Source organism: Thunnus maccoyii, chromosome 10, assembly GCF_910596095.1.
Source record: "Thunnus maccoyii chromosome 10, fThuMac1.1, whole genome shotgun sequence".
In the NCBI taxonomy this organism is placed as follows: Eukaryota; Metazoa; Chordata; class Actinopteri; order Scombriformes; family Scombridae; genus Thunnus; species Thunnus maccoyii.
This window is the reverse complement of record NC_056542.1, coordinates 27,567,567-27,588,468: the sequence shown is the minus strand read 5'-3', so window position 1 is coordinate 27,588,468 and position 20,902 is coordinate 27,567,567. Positions and strand designations below refer to the sequence as shown.

The following is a 20,902-nucleotide window of genomic DNA, read 5'->3' as shown; positions in this document are numbered from 1 at the left end:
CATAATCTGATGACAGTTGACATGTTGTTTGGTCATACGTCAATCAAATGTGATGAACCACACCCAAACACTACTGATGACGTAGATTAGCTGAGAGTGTTAATACATTTTGGACTTGAATTGTTGCTTAAGAATTTTATGTTGTAGAGAAATACTTCTTAGGGGTTTTAAAATTTTAAATTTGATGATAAAAATCAACTGTATAAAATTGGTAAAACAACACAAATATGCATATGCAGAGTTTATAATAAGGTCACATGATAAGTAATTTGCTAATTGTATTGCAATTACATAGGTTGACCTGGTGAGGGAGCTAGAGCACCATATGATGCATTTAAGACACCTGGCCTCTGGTTTGTCTTTCAAGACAGTAATAGGAAATCAAGGCAAATGGTGCCAATGGGAGACTAAACATTGTCTGTAAGTTCTGTTTCACACAGATGACAAAAAATAGCACAAAGATTCCCAAAGTGTACGTCAGTAAGAGGAACATCTGTGAGACAAACTGACAAATATCTTTATCCAATACTCCAATACTCACTGCATCATTTCCCTTTGTCAGTACAAATGTAATAATCAGTCATTGAAAACATTAATCAAAAACATTTTTATTTCACAATGAGTTTTTGGATATTTGTTGACACAGTCACAAAGTAACTCCCTATTACAGTACAATTAAAAGTAACCTGTGAAGGATTTTCCCTATATATATATTATTGCAACATGTAATGTGATAACAGCCATTAGTGCAATATTTCATAAGTTCTGCAAACTGCTATCTGTTTCACATTTCATTAACTTCCCTTTTGTCTGTACTTTATATATTATGAAATATTTAATAACTTAATTTAGTGAAGTGCATTGCTATTTTTTTTGGGGGGGGGTTTACAAGACATAAAGCTGAATACCTCTTTCATAAGGCCCACCAGAAGCATGAAACATCACTGGTGAACACTATTGGCTCTTTTTCTTCCAGTAAAATGTGTCGTCATCATTAATTTCACAGTAATATATTAAAGAGAAAATTCTACACACATCCTCTTTCAAATGCCAACATCACGTCTCGTGGTGATATTGGACGTCAGTAGTTATCTTGCCCCTCGAGGGCACGTTCTGTCTCTGTCAAGTGAATTAAAGTTTGCATGACTGGACCACCATGCTGTCCTCTGGCCAGCGGTACGAGTCCACAGCAAACTCGTCATAGTCAGTGCTATAAACAAGCGAGTGCACATATGCTTCTTTGTCGGACGGTTCCGGGCGAAGTGTCGCCATGTTGTGCTCATAGGCGTACTCAATGATCTGTAATGCACAAGTTTTGGACAGTTACATTTTTTGCAGCTTCATTTGGTGAAATATTTGTAATCTAACCAGTTAAGAAACACAATCCTCTAAAAAAATCAACTCAAATTGAAATGATGAAAGAAATCTAATGTTCAGTGTGTGTCTGCTGAGCTCTCACCTTGACTGCCAGTTTGAGAGAGACATCCCTGATAGAGCTGAGAGGAGGATACAGTCTTCCCTCGGCGAGGTCCTTCTCTGTCACCAGTTCAGCAAGAGCCTGTGAAACAGTAAACTCACAGCTCAGGTAACAAATGATAGAGCAGGATATTCAATAACATGCTTATATGTGCTGCACAAGTCAAATTTACTGCTCAGCTAAATGTATGGACTGATGCAGAGAGGCTGGTGGTCTGAAGAGAATTTCACATTTTGGCTCAGAAGATAATTAAAGGATTATAGGTGAACCAAAATGGGAAAAAGGAATTATGCAGGTTTAAATATGGCGGAGGAGATTATTATAACATAACAAGTTTCAAATATGATCTCAGAGATCAGTCTGACGGTGGCATTAGTGTGCTCGTAAACATGCTCAAGTTCTTCATTTGTTTATAGCTATTTGTTGTTTTTATACCCACTTATATAGTAACAAGTCATCAATAATCTACCCTGAAGGGCTCAAGGCACACAAGGTTTTCATTCTATTATGGCCTGAAAGAGTTTGGATGACAGCATGAGTGATCGATGATGTAACTCATGTAATGTTCATGTGTCTGTGGTGTAAATGCCAGTGTGTTACCTCTGCTGCAGTAAGGAATATTTCTTCAGTGATACATCGGACGGTGCAAGCGGTGACGCCGAGGCCCACACCAGGGAAGATGTAGGCGTTGTTTCCCTGACCGGGGTAGAATGTCCTCCCATCAGGCAGGGTGACAGGGTCAAATGGACTGCCACTGGCAAAGATGCCCCTCCCCTGCAGCACAAGGTGGTATAGTAATGTATAAATGTATTGTTCATCCATTTTTCAATAGAGATGAATGACAGAATTTGTTTGTAGCCAAGTATGGTGATATAACGAGACACCAGCTGTCCTCTGAGTACCTCTGTTAATGTGTAACACTGCTCAGCAGTGCATTCGGCTTTGCTCGTCGGGTTGCTGAGAGCAAAGATGATTGGACGTTCGTTGAAAGACGCCATGTCCAAGATGATCTCCTCAGTGAAAGCTCCAGGAACAGCTGCCACACCTGAGACAGAAAGCCATCAATATGCAATACATTCCATATTTTCTTTTTCTTTTTTTCTTTTCTAACTTTTTTCTAACTTACATCTTTGAACTTTAGATATATATAACATTTTTGGGTGTGTTGTCTTAAGTAAATGACTTTGCACATGACCTTAAAGTCTCTCTTAAAGTCTGAGAATGTACTATCACCCTCTCCTTTCAACAATCACTTGCCATAGGCAGCACCAAAGATTTTTTCTTACTGGGGCTACTATACTGACTTATTTATTTATTGTTGGGGCTACGGATTTTGTGGTAAATACAGAACTTTATTACTTGTGATATTTGTAAGTCAATTTCTTGTATGCCTGCTGTGCACACTTTTTTTAGTTAAAAAAATATTCAGCACTCTAATCTGACTGGAAGATAGAACTCATGTGTGTTCAGTAGTGACAGCAGCTGCTGAAAACAAGAAGAGAATACAAACTTTAGGTGTCCAAGTGAAGGCCCTTAACTTTAATCAAATTGTCAATTATCTCATCAGTGTTTTCTTAGGTAAGTGTGTATGTGAAACTGTGTCTTCAGCAAGAGGCACTTTTATTTATGTGGGAAATACAACAACTATAGATAAGAGATTTTATACCATTACTGTAGAAAAAGTGGCTCATATTTGAATCATTAAGCTATTTTGCCACTGTGAAATCACACGGTGTGAAAGCTGCCTGTATTTTGTACGAACTGCGTAAGAACACATGGCCATAGAAGCTACCAAAGGTGTATTGCCGACTGTCTGTTTAACTTGTGACCACTTAATGTACGCAGTTTCTTCCTGTTTTCAACTATAATCAACCACGGATGCATTCAGCCAACGGTCACCAGTTAACAAGGCCACTCATTAATCTGAAACACCGACCAGCTAACATGGCTAACAGCACTGCCAGGAGTGGGCAGCACTGAAGCTACTGTAGCTTGTCACAGGCGGTCTGCCTCCGCTATCCTCTCTCTTTCTGCCTGTCTTCAATGTCTCATTTTCATAAGTTTCTTCCTCTTGATGAGGTCGTTTGATGGTGAATGTATGTATTTTATAACACTGCTAGCAAACCAAAGCTAACTCAGCAACGTGAGCAACAAACAGTAAATTCACCCATGTAATTTCAGTGTATAGGTTATAATGGTAATTTGGGGCACAACTGGACCAGATAAACTGGAGAATGGGACAAAACAAGCAAATCAGACATGATTTGTCAAAAAAATCTGTTAATTTCTTGTTGAGACTGCCGTTGGGCTTATTCTAATTCTTGGTGGGCTATGGTGAGGCTATTTTCATTCTTGGGGCTAATGCCACGTTCATGTCATATGGAGTGGATGTTCAGAGACGGGAAAGATTACCATTTTTACGATTTGCGAGCGTTCATGGCATCTATTATTACAGAGTTGGTGGAATGAGGCTTAAAATACTATGTAGTGACAATATAACACGATATCCACTTTCATATCTTGAAACTCCAGTGATAACTCTGATATGACATGAGCCCCACCCAGTGTCATCTCTGAAATACAAATCCTTTTAACAAGCAGTTGTGAAAATGTCAAACTGGATCTTATGATCACATTAATGCTTGATGTTTTACCAATGATAGCTGTGGGTTTCAGGTCCTTAATCACATCTCCCAGTTTCTTCATCTGTGGGTGCTCATGAGCAAACCTCTCCTTCTCATGAGTCAGGTGGTCTCGACCCTAAGGATTTGGAGAGAGCAGAGGAAGAGGAGGACATTAAAGACCATCTATGGAAACATCAGACACTTAGGAAACATGGTTGAGTTTTAAGGTGTGGAGTCTGTGTTTTTGCTCACAATTATGTTTAGCACTGACATTTCTCGTAAGTGCTCATATTGGCATAGTGACAAAAGGACCCAGAAAGAAGAGATGAGGAGAGTGAAGAGGAGAAATCGAGGGATGAGAAAGACAGTTGATGCTTGGATAAAATGGATAATGTGAACAAACCAGAGGTATAACAGATGCTAATGTTCAACCTCTGGAGAGCTTTTTGCAGTGAATCCAAGGAAAGACCTCAGTCATATAAATTAATGAACCATGGCAAATTAGCTCCGATGGCAAACTGGTCAGGAAAATCCATCCTCAGATATTCCTAACCTAACCAATCTGTGATGTTTTGTGCATGTCGGGACTTGTTTTTGTGATTAATTCTTTTTTCTATTTGCCTTTTCCACTCTACTTCCTGCAACATTTTTTGAAGATTCCATGACACATAATAGCAACTCTAACATTATTGGATTGTTTATTCTAGTCAGATCACATTAGTGTATTTATGTGTGAATGTGAACATGTGTTTATACGTGTGTGTGTGTGTTTGCTTTATTTTATTAAGACACCTTGACAATGAGGCCCTTGGAATCAACCATCCAGATCCTTTTCAAACACTCCTCCTTAGCCAATCCCTCCTTCTCCATGGCCATGGCGATCAGCTCAGCAATCCCCATTGCTGCCTGCAAGAAGAGAGATGAGCTGTTCATAATGACTTCACACCAGCTTTGACAGCTTTAGCATGCCAGTTACAAGCACAATTATCAAAGGTTGTGTGATCCTAAATCACAATTTTTTTTTATTTTTATATTAGTTTGCTCATATACACATCTTAAAGAAAGCCTTGAGTAATGACACTACAATAAATATAATGTAATTATAAACTGAAATCATTCCACTGCATACAAATACAATATGGTAAAACATTTTCTTAACAGCATTCAGTATGTTCCACCACCATTAATGGTCTGAATCTCTTGTTAGAAGAGAGAGAGCATGTTGAGAGCATGAGCAGCTTTTGAAAGAAGAGGAGGAAAAAAAAAAAAAACACTTGAAAAACCAAAACAAGCACACCCTCACTCAACTCAATACACTCAGGGGTTTCACTGCTTTAACCTTACTTGGTCTGGTATGACCTGGTACGGTCTGGTATGGTCTGGTCTGGTCTTGTAGCAAAATTTAGTTAGCAAACTTAATATAGACCTGTTGTGTAACTGAAATTGCTGAGACAGTACACCATTATCAAATTACCAAATGAGGGAATATCTTTTTGAAGAAAGGTGTTCATCCCTCCAGTAGAGTTCAGAGACTTGTAGAATCAATGCTAAGGCGCACTGAAGCTGTTCTGGCAGCACGTGATGGCCTAACACCTTACGAAGACACTTTATGTTGGTTTTTCCTTTAATTTGTCACCCATCTGTATATATAGCCCTAGTCCACCAGGGTGCCATTATGCTACTACCAAAAGTTAAATAGTCTTCCTTTAAGTGTGCTACACCTACCTCCCCTGCACCTTGGAACACTATAGTATGGTCACACATTTTGCTCTTGGTGATGCGGAGGGCAGCCAGGAGTCCAGCTACTGCCACTGCAGCAGTACCTGAAGGAGATTATAGAGCAACATCAAATGACAATTTTTTTGGTACCAAAATTTGAGTTTTTCCTCAATGACTGTGTGTGTGTGTGTGTGTGTGTGTGTGTGTGTGTGTGTGCGGAGTTACCTTGGATGTCATCATTGAATGTGCAGTACTTGTTGCGGTACTTGCTCAGCAGACGGAAAGCATTAATGTTTGCAAAGTCTTCAAACTGAATCAGGCAGTCCATGCTGTACCTGAAAACAGAAGAGTTACATTTAATCTGGCTGAACCAACAGAGAGCTTGAAAAGACTGGAAAAATAAAGGAGATAATGAGCCTAATTATCTTAAAAGGTGAGGGATAATTTGATAAACTTTAGTGCACAGGCCGACACACAGGAGTACACACATGCAAGCAAGAGCATCTGCTTTCAAAGTATTTGTTTCAGTCCTGAGGAGGGTGCTCTCCCACTGCACTATGCAGCACAGGACGAGAAATGAAAAGGGGTGATGCTGGCTTGTCTCTAGTTTCAAATGAAATAGAAAACAAAACACTCTTTGGTGGTTTTGGTTTTTGAAGTGATAATTAACATTACAGAATGCTGCACACAGTTTTTGTTTAATAGACATTTGACAAGCAGACACCTGTTTCTCCAGCTCTATGACAGCACCTCACAATGGAGTTTCAGTGAGGGAGGTCAATCCTCCACAAAAGAGCAGAATCACAAAAACTCAAAATTTGAAAAATTTGAAGGAAAGAACACAGAGCCCACCCAGTCTCCCAGTAAACCAGCAGTGTTCAATTTTATGAGATGTTCTTAAGACCACCCATCATATATAGTCAATACAGCAACACAGGAGCCTATGCCAATAACGCCTTATACAACAAAAATAAGCTCAGCGTTATGAGTCTGTAAATTAGATTTAGCAGCGACAAGGAGGAATTCCAAGTTCCCATGGCTTTCAACAGATGGAACTTTTGTTCAGGAATTTATTGGATGTTTGCAGAGCAACTGCTGCTCTATCTACAAGATGAAAGCCTGGTGTTCAGCAGTAGAAAAGGAAAGAATGACCGGGTGAAGGTGAGCAGAGTGATTCTGACTGAAAAGCTAATGGCAAATAGATGCAAGAAAAATACTGCATATTAAGCTAATGGAGATTTTTTACAATGGCTATTGTATACAGCACCAGTCAAAAGTCTGGACACACTTTTTCATTCAAATGTCACTAGTAGATTTGATCAGCTGTAGTTATCTAAACAAACTAAAGTTGAAAATGCAGTCTCAGGCTGACTTTTTAATCATTCCGGCTGACTCCAATGAAAACAGAATGCCAAATATTCAATCGATATTCACATGATATCGTGCCAGATGCATGTCCCAGGCAAAAAAAGAATCAGCATTCTCACTGGTTGATGATTCATGTGGAAGGCGTTTAAATAGAAAAACAGCATTGTTCTCGTATTGCAGTGGAGAGCTAGTTAGACCCAAGTAACCTAAGACCTAAGGCCTAAGTATTATAAGGAATAATAGAAGATCAGACTTTTTCTTGTAATGTAGCGTAACCCTATTTGGCTGCATGGCTTACATACTTGGACAAGCAAGACAGAGGTCAGATTTTTTCATTGTTTGCAAGAGAACTTACAACTTACAAGAGAAAAGGCTTTTAAGACTAACTAGTGTGTTTGCAAACATAACACTATCTCGGGTAATGAGTTTAGCACGGGTTGGTGGACTGTAAACTTCTCCAAATCCAATAAAGAGTGAAGCGAGCAGACAAACACACAGTTTAATCCATTCCCTACAATTTTGTTGTTTTTGTTTTGGAGAGGCTAAAAAAAGACACTACCCATTAAACTCTTTATATTATCTGGTACTACAGCCCCATTCACATCGCTTCAGCATGTAGAGAAATTTAAAGCTTGCCTGCTGTGACTAGTTATGGTTGCTACCGTTTCAGTGGGGGGGCGGGGTTAGTGCATAGTCAGCTGAAGAGATCAAACAACTTCAAGGTATTCTGTTTAAGGAAAATTCTTGTACAAATTGCATTAAAAATAAGATTAATACAATACAAGCAGGAGATATGTGGGATGACTACGTTGATGTCCTTTGGATGATGTGACACTATAGGTACCACATACTTAAGCAGTATAATTTTATGAAGTCTTTTTCTCAGCTAGAAACAATGAGAGGAGGGCGAGGTTTGCTGAAACCTGTATTAAAAACACCAGAGCTCATGTTTCAGTGAGTTAGCGACGGAGGAAATTGGGGACAGGCCAAGCAAACACAGCAAGCTGTCCCAAAACCCCCACACACCTGCAGCGCTGTCAGTTAACTGAACAGAGAGAGGTGAAATCCTTCATCACATTTGTTTTTCACAGTTGAGGTTGCTTGCTCTCTTTTATGCTTTCCTTCAGTTCACTGCCGTTTATGTGGAACTTGTGTTATTTTTTCAGTCTTTTCATAAAACCCCACCTCATATCTCATAGGGAAAAGGAACCTCGTTTGCACTGTTATTGTACAACTCTCTAAAGTGGTTTCCCACTTGTTACAGTGGCTGCTAAACTGCTTAAATCTTCAGCTGCAGGACGATGAAGATGAGAGGAAGTGAGGAAAAAAAAAAGAAATGGAGGATGAGAAGTGACCTGAGTTCAGCTGTAGTAAAACTTAATGTCCTGATGAGAGAGTGCCATCACTGGGTCAGTGTTTATCCTTCCTTTGCCACACTGCAAGACACCAATGCCGAATACAGAGACTGACAGCCTGGCTGACTTTCTGCCAACACAGCAGTGGTGTTGAGGGGAGAAATGTGTTTTCTATCAAGCAGAGAGCAGTACTAAAGCACTGGGAGCCTGTGCGAAGAGGAGGAATAATGAGGCAAAGAAGGGAGCTATAAACTTTTCATTGTGTTGGGGCTTTAGGAGACGGAGACAGGCGAGGATAGATGTGGCCTTGCCCTATTGCCAGTGCAGTGCTCTCTGGTATGGTTTGGTGCAGCTTGCAACTGGAGAGGTCACACCAGTTCATGCAGAACCAATCTCCTCATGCCTAAAGTCCAAAGAGGTGGATGTGAGAGTGCATGAGAACACAAGAGTCATGCTCACATGCTGCAACTATTCTCATCATACAGCAAAGACAGGATTACAGAATGTGGACTGTCAGACATTGAATTCATAGTTCTCCTTTAGAAAATTGACAGATGAAAAAGATCAGAGACTTTTTACATGACTTGGAGAATGACTGAGCTGTGAATACACACATATTTATGGGTATCCACTGACCATAAACTACAGAGTGACTATATGTGGTTGTGGGGTTGCAGAAAGAAAGGAACATCTTCCCAATTCAGTAAGCTCTTTGGTCCTTGGCCTGAGCCAGTAAAGATAGGGGGAGTGTTTTACACAGTGTGTTTGTGTATGTGTGTGTGTGTGTGTGTGTGTGCACTGCCTAGAACAAAGCTCTTCTTGGAGGCCATTTGTGTTCGTGGTCCCTATTCTGCCTGAAAGTCTGTTGTCTTTCCTTGACGACCTTCTGAATGGATCGCCAAAATCCCACAAAGCACCTCTTTGCCAGCTGAATAAAAAAAACCCTGGACAAAGAAGCAGGATTTGCTTTTGTATCTAAGCTAAAGTATCAAGGGCAGTAACCCAAGCAAGACAGGGCACACCCAAAAGATGAAAAACACAGACCTTACTCCTGACTGTGCTGTCAGAAATGTACTAATATCTGAACAGTGGACAGAGAACAGACTCAGGGAGAACAAGAATAAATGATTGAGAGAGTAATTCAGCTCACATAAAATGTACCATAGTTTGCAATAAACAAAATGCAGAAACTGTTTTATTCCAATGTATTTTATTTAATATCTTAATTGATACAGTAAAGGGTAAAAGGTAAAACAGATAGATTAAACCGGAGACTCATATCATGAGTACCTATGCCATAGGTTTGATTGGTGGACTGTAAATAAATTATTTATCCGAACTTTGTTTATTTATTACTATTACAAATTATACATTTTTAGAAGTTTAAATTTACATAAATTTGGCAATGAGTGCATTATGATTTCAGTCTATAAACCAAAGTTCAGGACTGGTTGGGACTTCAGTCAAGACTTCAGTCTTGTAACTGTAAAACAGTCCCATCTCTCATGGCTGTTATGAAAAAAGAAAAGAAACTATCTAACCCTGCTGTCTAGATTTGGCAGTGAGATCACTTTCCGTCTCTTTGTCCAGTGCTTTGTCAACAGCAGTGTCTGGTCGGTGAGTTGCGAGACTGAAAAGGGCCCGGTGGGAAAGCGCTCATATCTGTCACTGGGATGAGAGAACAGGCAAGAAATATGCTCCCTACACCTGCTTAAGTATGTAAACAGTGACAGTGAAAACCCAGTACAAACTCTGATAAAGCCACTCAGGTTTCCCACTTTCAGGGAACAAAACAAATGAGACAAAAAATACATGATGAGATTACATTCGATTTCCATTGAGACCACAGATTAGAGTGGGGACTTTAAAGTTTTATCCTCTTGTGAAATGCAATCATTTTATCTTTTTGTGTTTTAGAACAAATGAAATGAATGAAAGAGGTCTGGAGGTTGTGAAAAGCAGACTGTGACCTGGAGAAGGCATGGACTGAAATATAGCCGGTGACATAACAGATGATATCATCAGCATAAAAATGGATGCTGTAATGCTCATTTGGGAAATATTATTTATTTATAGTAAGTAGCAGGGGGCCTAATGTTGATCCTTGTGGGACACCATCATCAACCATATCGAGACTTAATTCAAAACCATCAGCAACAACAATCTGAACTGTGAACTAGCTGTGAACAATTATCGAACAGCTCATTTAAATGCTTGTTTAATCATTTACTGATAGTAAACCTATTTGTCCCACAGTGGGAGGCATGGTATATACATTCAGAAAAGCATATAAAACCAGCCTCATTGTTTCACTGCAACTCTACACGCAACCTCACATCTACTGTTTCTCCTTGTGTTCTTGATTTGCAATTCGTCACCTCCTCATTATGAGCTGCAATTCCTCCCCTGTGAGCATATCATCTCTTACACTAATGTAACATTTTCCATTACAGCACCAGTTTCCACTCATCATTATTCATTCACATTAGATGATCATATGAAAGCAGGTATTCTAATGGATAGATTTGCACACCTGAAACCTCTGGAAACAGAAAACAACCAGACGGGCAGCCAAGACACTAGTCAAACCTTTTCTGCCATGAGTCTGTTAAAACTATCTGATCAATGCCTCCAGAACAACAGAGCTCCTTTGTGCTTAAAACCTTTATTTTTATGTGATTTATGACTTGCCACAATAATATGGGTGTAGAATGAAAGAAAAATACTTAGATTCATTGTTTTATGGAGCAGTACTTACTGTTTTTTGGGGGGGTTTTCTGGTGCTCACTGCCAAACCAGTCCAATATATTGAGTGTAAATGCTTGTGACATTACTATTAATGTTTGATAGTATGAAAAAGAGAGATGACAGGCATTGTCCCATGTGGAAAATCACTCAGACATTTGGTGTTATGTCTGGGCCAATCTGTAGGACGAGGGAGTTAACGAGTGACCCAGCTCCTTCAGGAAACGTAATCGCTTCATCTGAGACTTGATGAAATCTGAATTTCCAGCTAATAGGAAGTAGGTGTATGTCATATATACTTCCGGCACTGAGGGGGAGACTAGACACAGAGGAGAAGGAGTGAAGTGTTTTTCTTTTCGTTGGAGTGCATTCATGAGGGCCACAGTGAGCCAGGGAGGACCTCTGCAAAGAAGGTCACAGACAAGGGTGCTCTGTCCAAACACAGCTGTCGAACCTGTGTGCATATTCCTGTTTGTGTACACATACAGGCTGTCTGTTAACCGCCATCCCCACGGGGCTTCAGGGCTGAGGCCTTAATAAATCCCCAGCCCCCCTCTCGCTCTCCAGAGGGCCAGCATCTCTCAGCACACATTATTTCTCAAATCCCTGAGCCGTCATTAATGACAATGACGCATTCTGCATTCTTTCTCCTCTCCTCTGTTGCTCCTTTCATCCATCCATCTATCCGTTGGTCTGTCTGTTCCTTATTCTCTCAGTGCCAAGAGTTTAAAATAGTTGATGGCATTCCTGTAGTCTTTGTTTGCTACTCAGATTTGTATGGGAGAACACACTTTCTGTCAAATACTGTATAACCATTTATGACAGTAACGGTTGTGACATCATGACACAGAGTTTTGAAAGTGACTGAAATGTGCTTCAGCTAGTACGTAAAGCACATTTTTGCTGCCTTAAACAATACTTTTGATGGATTGCTTCAACATAAGTTCGACAAATACTTTAAGTACACTTCCTTTAAACAATAAAGCTGACAATGTTATATCACCACAAATGGCTAACAAACCACTAACTAGCCAAAGCCTGATATTGCTAATTCTTCTGTGCCATAAAGCTCCACTGCCACATCACTGGACTGGGTGACATGTTCCCTCAGTACAATGAACATGGTTACTGTAGTTTATTTTGAGGCAGTGCCACACACAGTACACCATACTGTTGCTGTTAAACACTCAGTAGAGCACCAAATGTGCATTAATCTCCAGCTGAATATAGTCCTCCACAAATTTAGAGTGTTTGCTGAAACCTACAGTGCCCAGCTTTTAATACTTAGCCTTTTTCAACAATGAAAATATGTAGAGTATTTCTGACCTATTTTCACACAATTACATATTCAGTAGAAAGGAATGCACTTGGGGCTGAGTGGCACGGACAGGGTAGAGAAGTCAGAAAGTAGTGAGAGGACAAATATATTGTTGGTTTTCATTAGATTTGATGACAACAAGAAAAATATAGAATGTCTTATGCTTTAAAGGGATAGTTTGGCATTTTGGGAAATATACTTATTTGCTTTCTTGCTGAGAGTTAGATGAGACGATTGATGCAGCCCTCAAATCTTAGCATAAAGACTAGAAACAGGGGTACTGAGATACTGCTTGTTGCCTGGCAACCTCATGGTGACCAGAATCCATGAAGCTATACTCGTCAAACACATTACTCCCTGTAAAACCAAAAGTTTATATTTTTAGACTCGGTTTTTGTATGGATTAAACAAACTAGATACAACATGTTAAATTATTAGCTGTGGAGGTACTGGAGGTCAAATGATGTTGCATTTGGACAGAGCCAGGCTGGATGTTTCCCCTGCTTCCAGTCTTTGTGCTAAGCTATGCTAACCAGGTACTGGCTGTTACTCATATTTAACAGAAAAGTCATGAGAGTGGTAATCTTCTCATCTAACTCTGCAAGAAAGGTGAAATCCTTTAACATATTTTTATTCTGAACACTTAGCTGGAGCCTAAAAGTGTCACTGGAAAGTTATTGGTTTAAATTCCAGACCAGCTGGGAAAATTCTGCAATAAAAACTGTAAAATTGCACTTTGCACACATGTGTTGGGGATTTCTCCTTGGTTAAAATATGGGTTCAAAACAGATTCATGACACTAGTGAAGCTGAAAACATAAAGGTAACCAAGGGATTTAAAAACTGCATGCTCCTACTTATGTAACTAAGCCATATTAGAAACAAATAGAAAGGCATTTAGAACAAAAAAAAAAACGCTGATGTGTTACTGCTATGTGACTTAAAGCACTGCTGCTCTGTAAATTACTATTTGTGTGGGGTTTTCAGTTCCAGCACATCCCTCCAGTTTCATCATCACCTTTGCAGAGAAATCCAACAAAATTGCATTTGGGAATTAAATGTGACGAAATGTGACAAAATGTTGAGCCTTCGTTCATCCTTCTCTAAGTGTCTTGGGTGTGTTTGGGAACTATAAGATTATGAGATAATTCATTTCTGTCTGAAGACAAAAGCAGAAGACAGCACCTGTTGACTATATTTTACTGGAGAATGGGCCCTGGCCTGAAATCAAACGCGCAGTTGCATCACTAACCATTCTGTTTCAGCTAAGAGGTTTTCTTGAATGGTGGATTAAAAAGGTCTCCAGGCTTCTGCTTACTGATGATGAGTCAATCTGGAGTATTTGAGTTCATGTTTAGTTTCTTAGAAAACTAAATGTGAATATTACTTAAAAGACTGTAGAGCTGTAATCATTCATTCAATCTCTGAGCCCATAATTATTCATTTTCCGCCAATCTGGCTGCTTTTGGGAAAAAGCATCGCTGTTCCCTGTAGTTGAGAAGCCACCCGGTTATTAGAGTCATGGCTTCCTGTTGCCAGCTGGAGGGGGCCCAGACCCAGGCCTCTCCCTCTGGACTCCGGTCCCTCTGGGTTAGGATGAGGCTTAACCAAGCCCATGTGTGTGTGGCTGTGATGGTTCCATGACAGAGAGGGACACAAAGACATGTCTGCATGCAAGCAAGTCAAAGGTATACACAAGTTTCATCAAGGTCAGGACTGTAATAAACTCATAAGGTACGAGCCCTGAGGGACAGTACATTACGTGACTCATCTAATTTCATCCCAGAGAAAAGGAAAAGATAACATCAGTGTACACAAACCAAATGAGAGAAAATATGGAATATTACACACTTGAATACCTTGCCGTGCTTCCAATTCAAACAAGGCAAAGCTAACCTCTTATTGCGATCCAGGGTTTAGCATGTCAACATGACATCACAAGTCTGAATTATGCATCCACCGTTCTTGTGGACTGGAACCACTGGAGTCAACATAGATAAAAAAAACAGACTCCTCCACAAACCATGACTCCCCCACTATTCCTCCAACTATCTCAGTTTACATGATCATATTCTCAATGCTTGATCAAGTATTACATCCCTAAATATCCTGTTTCAAACAAATAGAGAAGCAAATCATCTCATCCCCGAAGAATGTCAACTTATGTGAACTAATAAACAAGTCATATTATTGATAGATCATTGTTGACAAATTCAGAAGAGATAAATTTATGCTGCCAAGAGTTAAACTCATACAAGTGGTACAGTTGTTGACAGTTCAACAGTCCTCTGAATAGCTGGTTAGCTGTCCTCAAACATCTGTCTAGAGAGATTCATGCCAATGAAATCAATAGCTCTGATGGTTACCAAGACACTCTGATCACTTTTCAATGAGCCGATGTTGCCATGAAACTATTACCGGTGACTTACGTTCCAGACCCATGACTCCCACAAGATTTGGCTGCATCATACTGCAAGCATAACAATGCTAAACTGCTTAACATGTTTTCTTTTAAGAGCTCCATGTGCTGTCTGTACTGGAATTACAATAACAGATTGCCTAAAGGAAGTGGGCAAATGATGAATTGAAGACCAATACGATCATACCTGTCAGACACAGCCTTCATGAATTCATCCAGCAGGTCATCATAGGCCTGGCCTCGCACTCTCTTGTGCCTCAGCCCGATGTAGAGAGGATCATTCAGCAGCGCCTGGAAAAACACATGGAGGCAGAGGGAAGATTGACAGATGTGAGACTCCATGTTTCTACAAGAAGAAATGTTTAAAATCTCACAGAAAGTCTGTAATGTAATGTAAGTGAACTGCAAACAGACCACTAAATTTACCAAACTGTGCTTACATATATTTAGACTTCATTATCAACCTTTAAGACTTTGAATTGTATCGCTCTTGCGTGTCAACTGCACTGTAAAGCCTTTTTATGGAACCTCAAGTGAATAGGGAACAAAATTAAGACTTAAAAAGGGCAGTCCTGGAGTTTAGTATTGCACTTCCATAAAGTTGTGGGACTGCGAGAGATCCAAAAACACTGGATCCCTTACTTCCCATAATGCAACTCAAAAGCATCTCTTTATAAAATCCTTCCTGCCTGGTAAAGATCCAGAGGCCTGTTTCACTAAATTTGTGAAATGCAAGCTGTGACTACCAACATGACATAATTTCCTCTCATGTTCATTTGAACACATTTTACCAATTAAAAGAAACACCAGGGCATGCAAGAGGACTGTGAGGCTTTTTTTTCTGCAGGTAGGTGACGTATCTTGCTCAAGGATCTTGCAGGTGCATAATAAAAAAACCTGTGAAACCTAAACCTGTGGGCAGCGTAGGCTTTTACGTCTTTATTTTGAAACAACCTTGTTAGCCTTATTCTGAGAGAAAGGTCAGAGGTCAGTCACTCTATCCTTAAGATTCATTTAGCCCTGTACTCTCCCGCCCACTTCAGTTTACAGGCCGATGACATCAAGGAATCAAATTATTGTATTGTACTCTAAAGATAGATACATCAATGATCAATCTATCAATTAAAAAATGAGGTGTGTGTAATTGTGGATCTCATGCATGCTCATATAGAAAAGAAACCCCTCTGTACCAGGAACAACAGAAGAACTCAGGGAATGAAACAGATTGAAGAGTCTGTGTCTGTGCTTTGTGTCTAGTCTTGACATTTGATAGATGTTAAAATTAAAGAGAGAGGAGAGATATATACAGTATGTGAGCACATCCTCACACAGATGTACCCGTGTCTCTGTAGACCTTAGACCTCTGCTATAATGTGAACCACATGTGTGATCCGACTGCTCCTGTTAGTTCACACACAATCTGCAGACACGTCTCCGTGTACAGCAAACCATTACCCTGATGCAAATGTTATTTTTACTGTAATGTCAATCAATTTCACGTGCTTTATAGGAGAGATCACCATTACACTGGATGTGTGCATTGCTTCATCTCTGGTAATAATGAACAATTGGTAGTAGGTATAATTTTGCAACATTCACAGCTCATACATTCCTTGAAAACAAAACATTTTCTGGCTTTATTCAAAAGTTATTTTTCTCTAACATTTCCGCCACTCCATCAGCCAAAATAGAGGAAAGTTCATTGAGTTTCTACAGGTGGATGAATGAGAATGAGGAATGTAAATATGTGACTATAGAGGTTGTAGCAAACAAGGTTGGGGCACTGTTTTTTACATTTACATCAACAAAGCAGTCCCTCAAAGGATGAACTAACACTCAGCTTGAAGGGGATGAAGGAGGAGCACCAGTGAACTTTGACCTTTGCACCACAGTATTTTGAAGAACGAGAAGGATGCAGCAGGGAAGTGAGAAAATTAAGAACAGAGGTTGATGGGAAGGTGTGTCTGTGTGTGTGTGTGTGTGTGTGTGTGTGTGTGTGACACAGAGATGAAGAAAGACTGATGAATTAGGTGGGAGTAAATGCCTCCTAGCATTGATAGACTGCTTACAGACTTTGCTTTAGGCTGTCTGTACTTATTTCATCAGATGTTTGACATGGTGCACCTGCCTGACATAACATGGCTGTGTCTCAACCGTACAACAAGCAGATAGATAGACTCACAATATTAATCTGCTGCACTCTGCAAACTTTGGCTTCCAGGGAATTTCGATCCCAAAGGGTGGAGAGCTGTTGACATGCCTCACTAAGACAGGCAACTTTTACTTCCCAGAGATTTTGACGATGGATAATTACAGGGTGCCACTAAGATGAGCATGACTTGGAGAAGGCAGCAGCCACCTTTCCATGGCAGGGTCAAGAGCTGCCATGTCCAAGAAGGTTTATTTAAAATGTTTATTTAAAGCAATATTTATTTGAAGCTGATGTCTCATTTCCTGGCAGGCAGTTAGTGGACAGTAATAGTCAGGAGATGGCTAAATTAAACTTACAAAAACAAGCAAAACATTTGCATTTGATCCCACAAGAAAGTGGGCAGATATTAGAGAGAGGGCTTGGTGGTAATTTCACAAAATGATGCAACAGCATGTGAGGAGAAAGAACAAAACTGTTGTAAGAGTCATGAGAAGTTGCTCAGCTCTGCGGTGGAGTTTCATCTCATGCTGCTAATGTGTCTTCAATTGGAAACTGTGGGACTAAACTGCCTTTGGAGCTGCACTGTAAGTGACTTGTTCACGAAGGAGATTCAAGTGGACTGACCTCGTTGACACTGTGCTGAACTGTTGACATGAGTTGTCGTTGTGTCCCAGATTATCTACTGTTGATTGGATAAGCTGTCCTTTGTGTTGTACAGCCCCTTTTCTATCAGAAGGGATTAGTCCTCGTGTATGGCTTCACAGTTCATGCCTGCTGGAGACACAGAAGCTCCGTTTTCACCTTCCACTTGCACCTTTTTCCGAACCGATGACTGTTAAAGTTCAGGAAAATAATATATAATCTGTGTTTGTGGCACTAGACTTTTGATGAGAGGGTATAAAACTCAACTTTCTGAGCTAAGAATATAACTGCAGCCTTTTTTAATTATGAATTAAAGAAGCAGTAAAACGAGACCAGAGATCAAGACTAGCCTGGACCTGTGAAAGCCCACCCACTGCACACACACACACACACACACACACACACACAAACAGCATATTGTCCAGGATGACATCAGTGGCTCTTATTTCAGCATGAGTAAGTGTGTGTGTGTTGAGGTTACGCCAGGTGACATCAGGCCCAGGGATACAAAGACAGACAGAGTCCAGGGAGATAACAGAATGCTGCAGTAAAAACTGGACTTCCTGCTAACGTGTTTTGAAGAAGAAAGTTTTTCTACATGCAGCGTCTCTGTGCTTCTCTCCCTGCAGATACATCTGTGTCTTTTATATGCACTGTATGTGAGAAAGAGATAAGAGCTGTCCAGGTAGTGAAAGTTTATTGCTGTGTCTCACATGAGATTACACAGCTGCCACATTCCTCTGCAGAAGAAATAACGACTAAAGAGTCGCTCGCTTCATAAACGTCTTAAACCAAACAGACATTTCACAGGCGTTCAGCCTCCTCATGATCAGATAATGGATTAACGGAATAATGTGACATTTTGAAAATTGTTTCCTTTCTTGCAGCGAATTAGATGAGAAGATTGATACCACCCCCATGTCTGTATAATAAATATGACGCTGGAAACAAGCACATAACCTCCCCATAAAACCACTAAGTGTTGTTTTAACACTTCTTTTTTTTATGAATTTTTGTAGGGGTGAAACAAATAAAAAATAATGTGTTAATTGGTGAGCTTTAGATGTGTTGTTAGGTGGATATTGTTACTTTTGGCAGGACAAGGCTAACTGTTTCCCCCTGCTTCCAGTCTTTATGCTAAACTAAGCTAACTGACTGCTAGCTCCAGCAACATATTTACTGCACAGACATGAGAGTGGTATCAGTCTTCTTATTTAACTCTTGGCAAGAAAGCAATAATAATTCTGACTGTTTTTCATATTTCACATATATAAAAAACAGACTTCAACTCTTTATGGGCTATAATTTGATTAAACACAATGTCTTATACAAATGATGCAGGCATATAATTACCCACTAGTGTATTAGCTAGTAATGATCACTAATCTAATCTTGATCGTGAGGTCTGCCTGCCTGCCTCTCTCTCTACCCCCATATCCACTCAAGGACAAATATAATCCCATAATAACAGTCATTTTAATAATTATCTTGAGCTACTACTACCTCCTCATAGCCTTCTACCCCCATCTGTTCCTATCATGCCTTCACAGTCAGGGCTGCAGAATGAGGCGGGATACCAAGGGGCAGTGGGCTAGTCTGCCTCCCATATGAAGCCAGTCACTCCACATGGCTTAAGACACATACACACACAGCCGGTCCATTTATCCCATTACATCTCATTTAGCCTGTCATCTCTTTAGAATAATAGAAAAATGGAAAGTAAGACACAGCCAGGCAGACTACAGTAAAATCTCTTTTAGAGCTAGTTTCTTAAAAGTTGCAAAAGCAGCAATAGTACACATGCATATGTGTGTGTGCTTGCAGGCAAGTTTGTCCCTGTGCATATGTGCAGCAGTCCTCGCCTTTTTAAGATATGCAATATGACATAGCAAATGCATTTCCAGCAATCAGCTGCGCTAAAAACAAGGCTTACCTAGTCTGTTGCAGGCCATATTTTGGCCTTTGTCATGGCTCAAAAACTGACATCAATGGAAAAGTTTGGTCTCATCTTGAACTGGAGCATCTGCTGATTAATTCCATACCCGGTATGTTATGATCCACTAAAGTAAGGCACTGACTGTACACACCTTGCAGAAATCTGCAATTAAGAAAACAGCGTGCTTTGATGACTACTGTCTTGTTTTTATGCTTTCCTGTGGAGGGGTCATCCGCAGCATGTCGCCCCTCTTTTACCCACATCTCTGCAAATCTCTGAGCAGGGAAGGAGGCAACCCCTGCTCCATTTACTGCATCATCACCTAGCAGTGTCATCTCTACTGTCACATGAGCACTGACAGGGAAAGTCAATTTATGATTTTATTGTTGTTTGCACTAATGACTATCCTCACATTGCTGTGCTTTACTTATTTTTTAAATAGCCTATTTTTATTTTAGATATTTTATATGGTCTTTGGGTGAAGCAGCATAAATGACTATGAGGGGGATACATTTTTGTCCCCACAAGGGATAAAAATAACTCAGCAGAGGCAGGGATATATAGACCAGAGGGGGGATAATCCCCACCATCCCCCCCAGCAAATCACACCTTACATACACGCCTGTGAAGCGTCTCCAGCTACAGTATAATGATTCACTCACTGAGTGCAGGATAGCAGGTAACCTGTCCTAAAACCACAAATTATAATTTTATATTTATATAACATATTAATTAGTGAGCTTTAGACATGTTGGTTATTGTATTTCTGAAGACAGCTGGGCAAGCTGTTTCTCACTGCTTCCAATCCTGATGCTAAGCTAGTCTAATCACCTTGTGCCTCTAGCTCTGCACTGAACACACAGAACAGACAATGAATAAGCATATTTCCCAAAATGCTGAACTATTCCTTTAACATTTCAACATATTCAAAGTTACAATTGAAGTCCATCAGTGCTACTGCTATGGCTACTGACTGATCATCCATGAGCTCTGCATCATGCTCACTAACACACACACACACACGCACACACACACACTTCTTCCTCCTTTGGCAGCCGGTATAAAGCAGATTGAGGGCACAGGCAAGTATTGATCAAAGACTCTAAGGCAGCTTGTTAAAGTTGTATTGTGATGGCCATAAATGTCTA

At 40.1% G+C, this 20,902-nt stretch overlaps 1 protein-coding gene across 1 annotated transcript in view; it reads right to left on the bottom strand.

The window, feature by feature from the left end:
* Window positions 1–588: 588 nt before the first annotated feature.
* The window catches only part of me1 (malic enzyme 1, NADP(+)-dependent, cytosolic), an 88,785-nt gene continuing 68,471 nt past the window's right edge, over window positions 589–20,902 (bottom strand). Inside the window, exons 6-14 of the mRNA XM_042425140.1 lie at window positions 15,212–15,315; window positions 6,046–6,155; window positions 5,827–5,924; window positions 4,894–5,007; window positions 4,132–4,237; window positions 2,380–2,522; window positions 2,078–2,251; window positions 1,460–1,558; window positions 589–1,299 (exon numbers count right to left, since the gene is read on the bottom strand). Of these exons, the coding sequence (XP_042281074.1) occupies window positions 1,132–1,299; window positions 1,460–1,558; window positions 2,078–2,251; window positions 2,380–2,522; window positions 4,132–4,237; window positions 4,894–5,007; window positions 5,827–5,924; window positions 6,046–6,155; window positions 15,212–15,315 (1,116 nt within the window). The 3' untranslated portion in view covers window positions 589–1,131. The remainder of the gene's footprint in view (window positions 1,300–1,459; window positions 1,559–2,077; window positions 2,252–2,379; window positions 2,523–4,131; window positions 4,238–4,893; window positions 5,008–5,826; window positions 5,925–6,045; window positions 6,156–15,211; window positions 15,316–20,902) is intronic.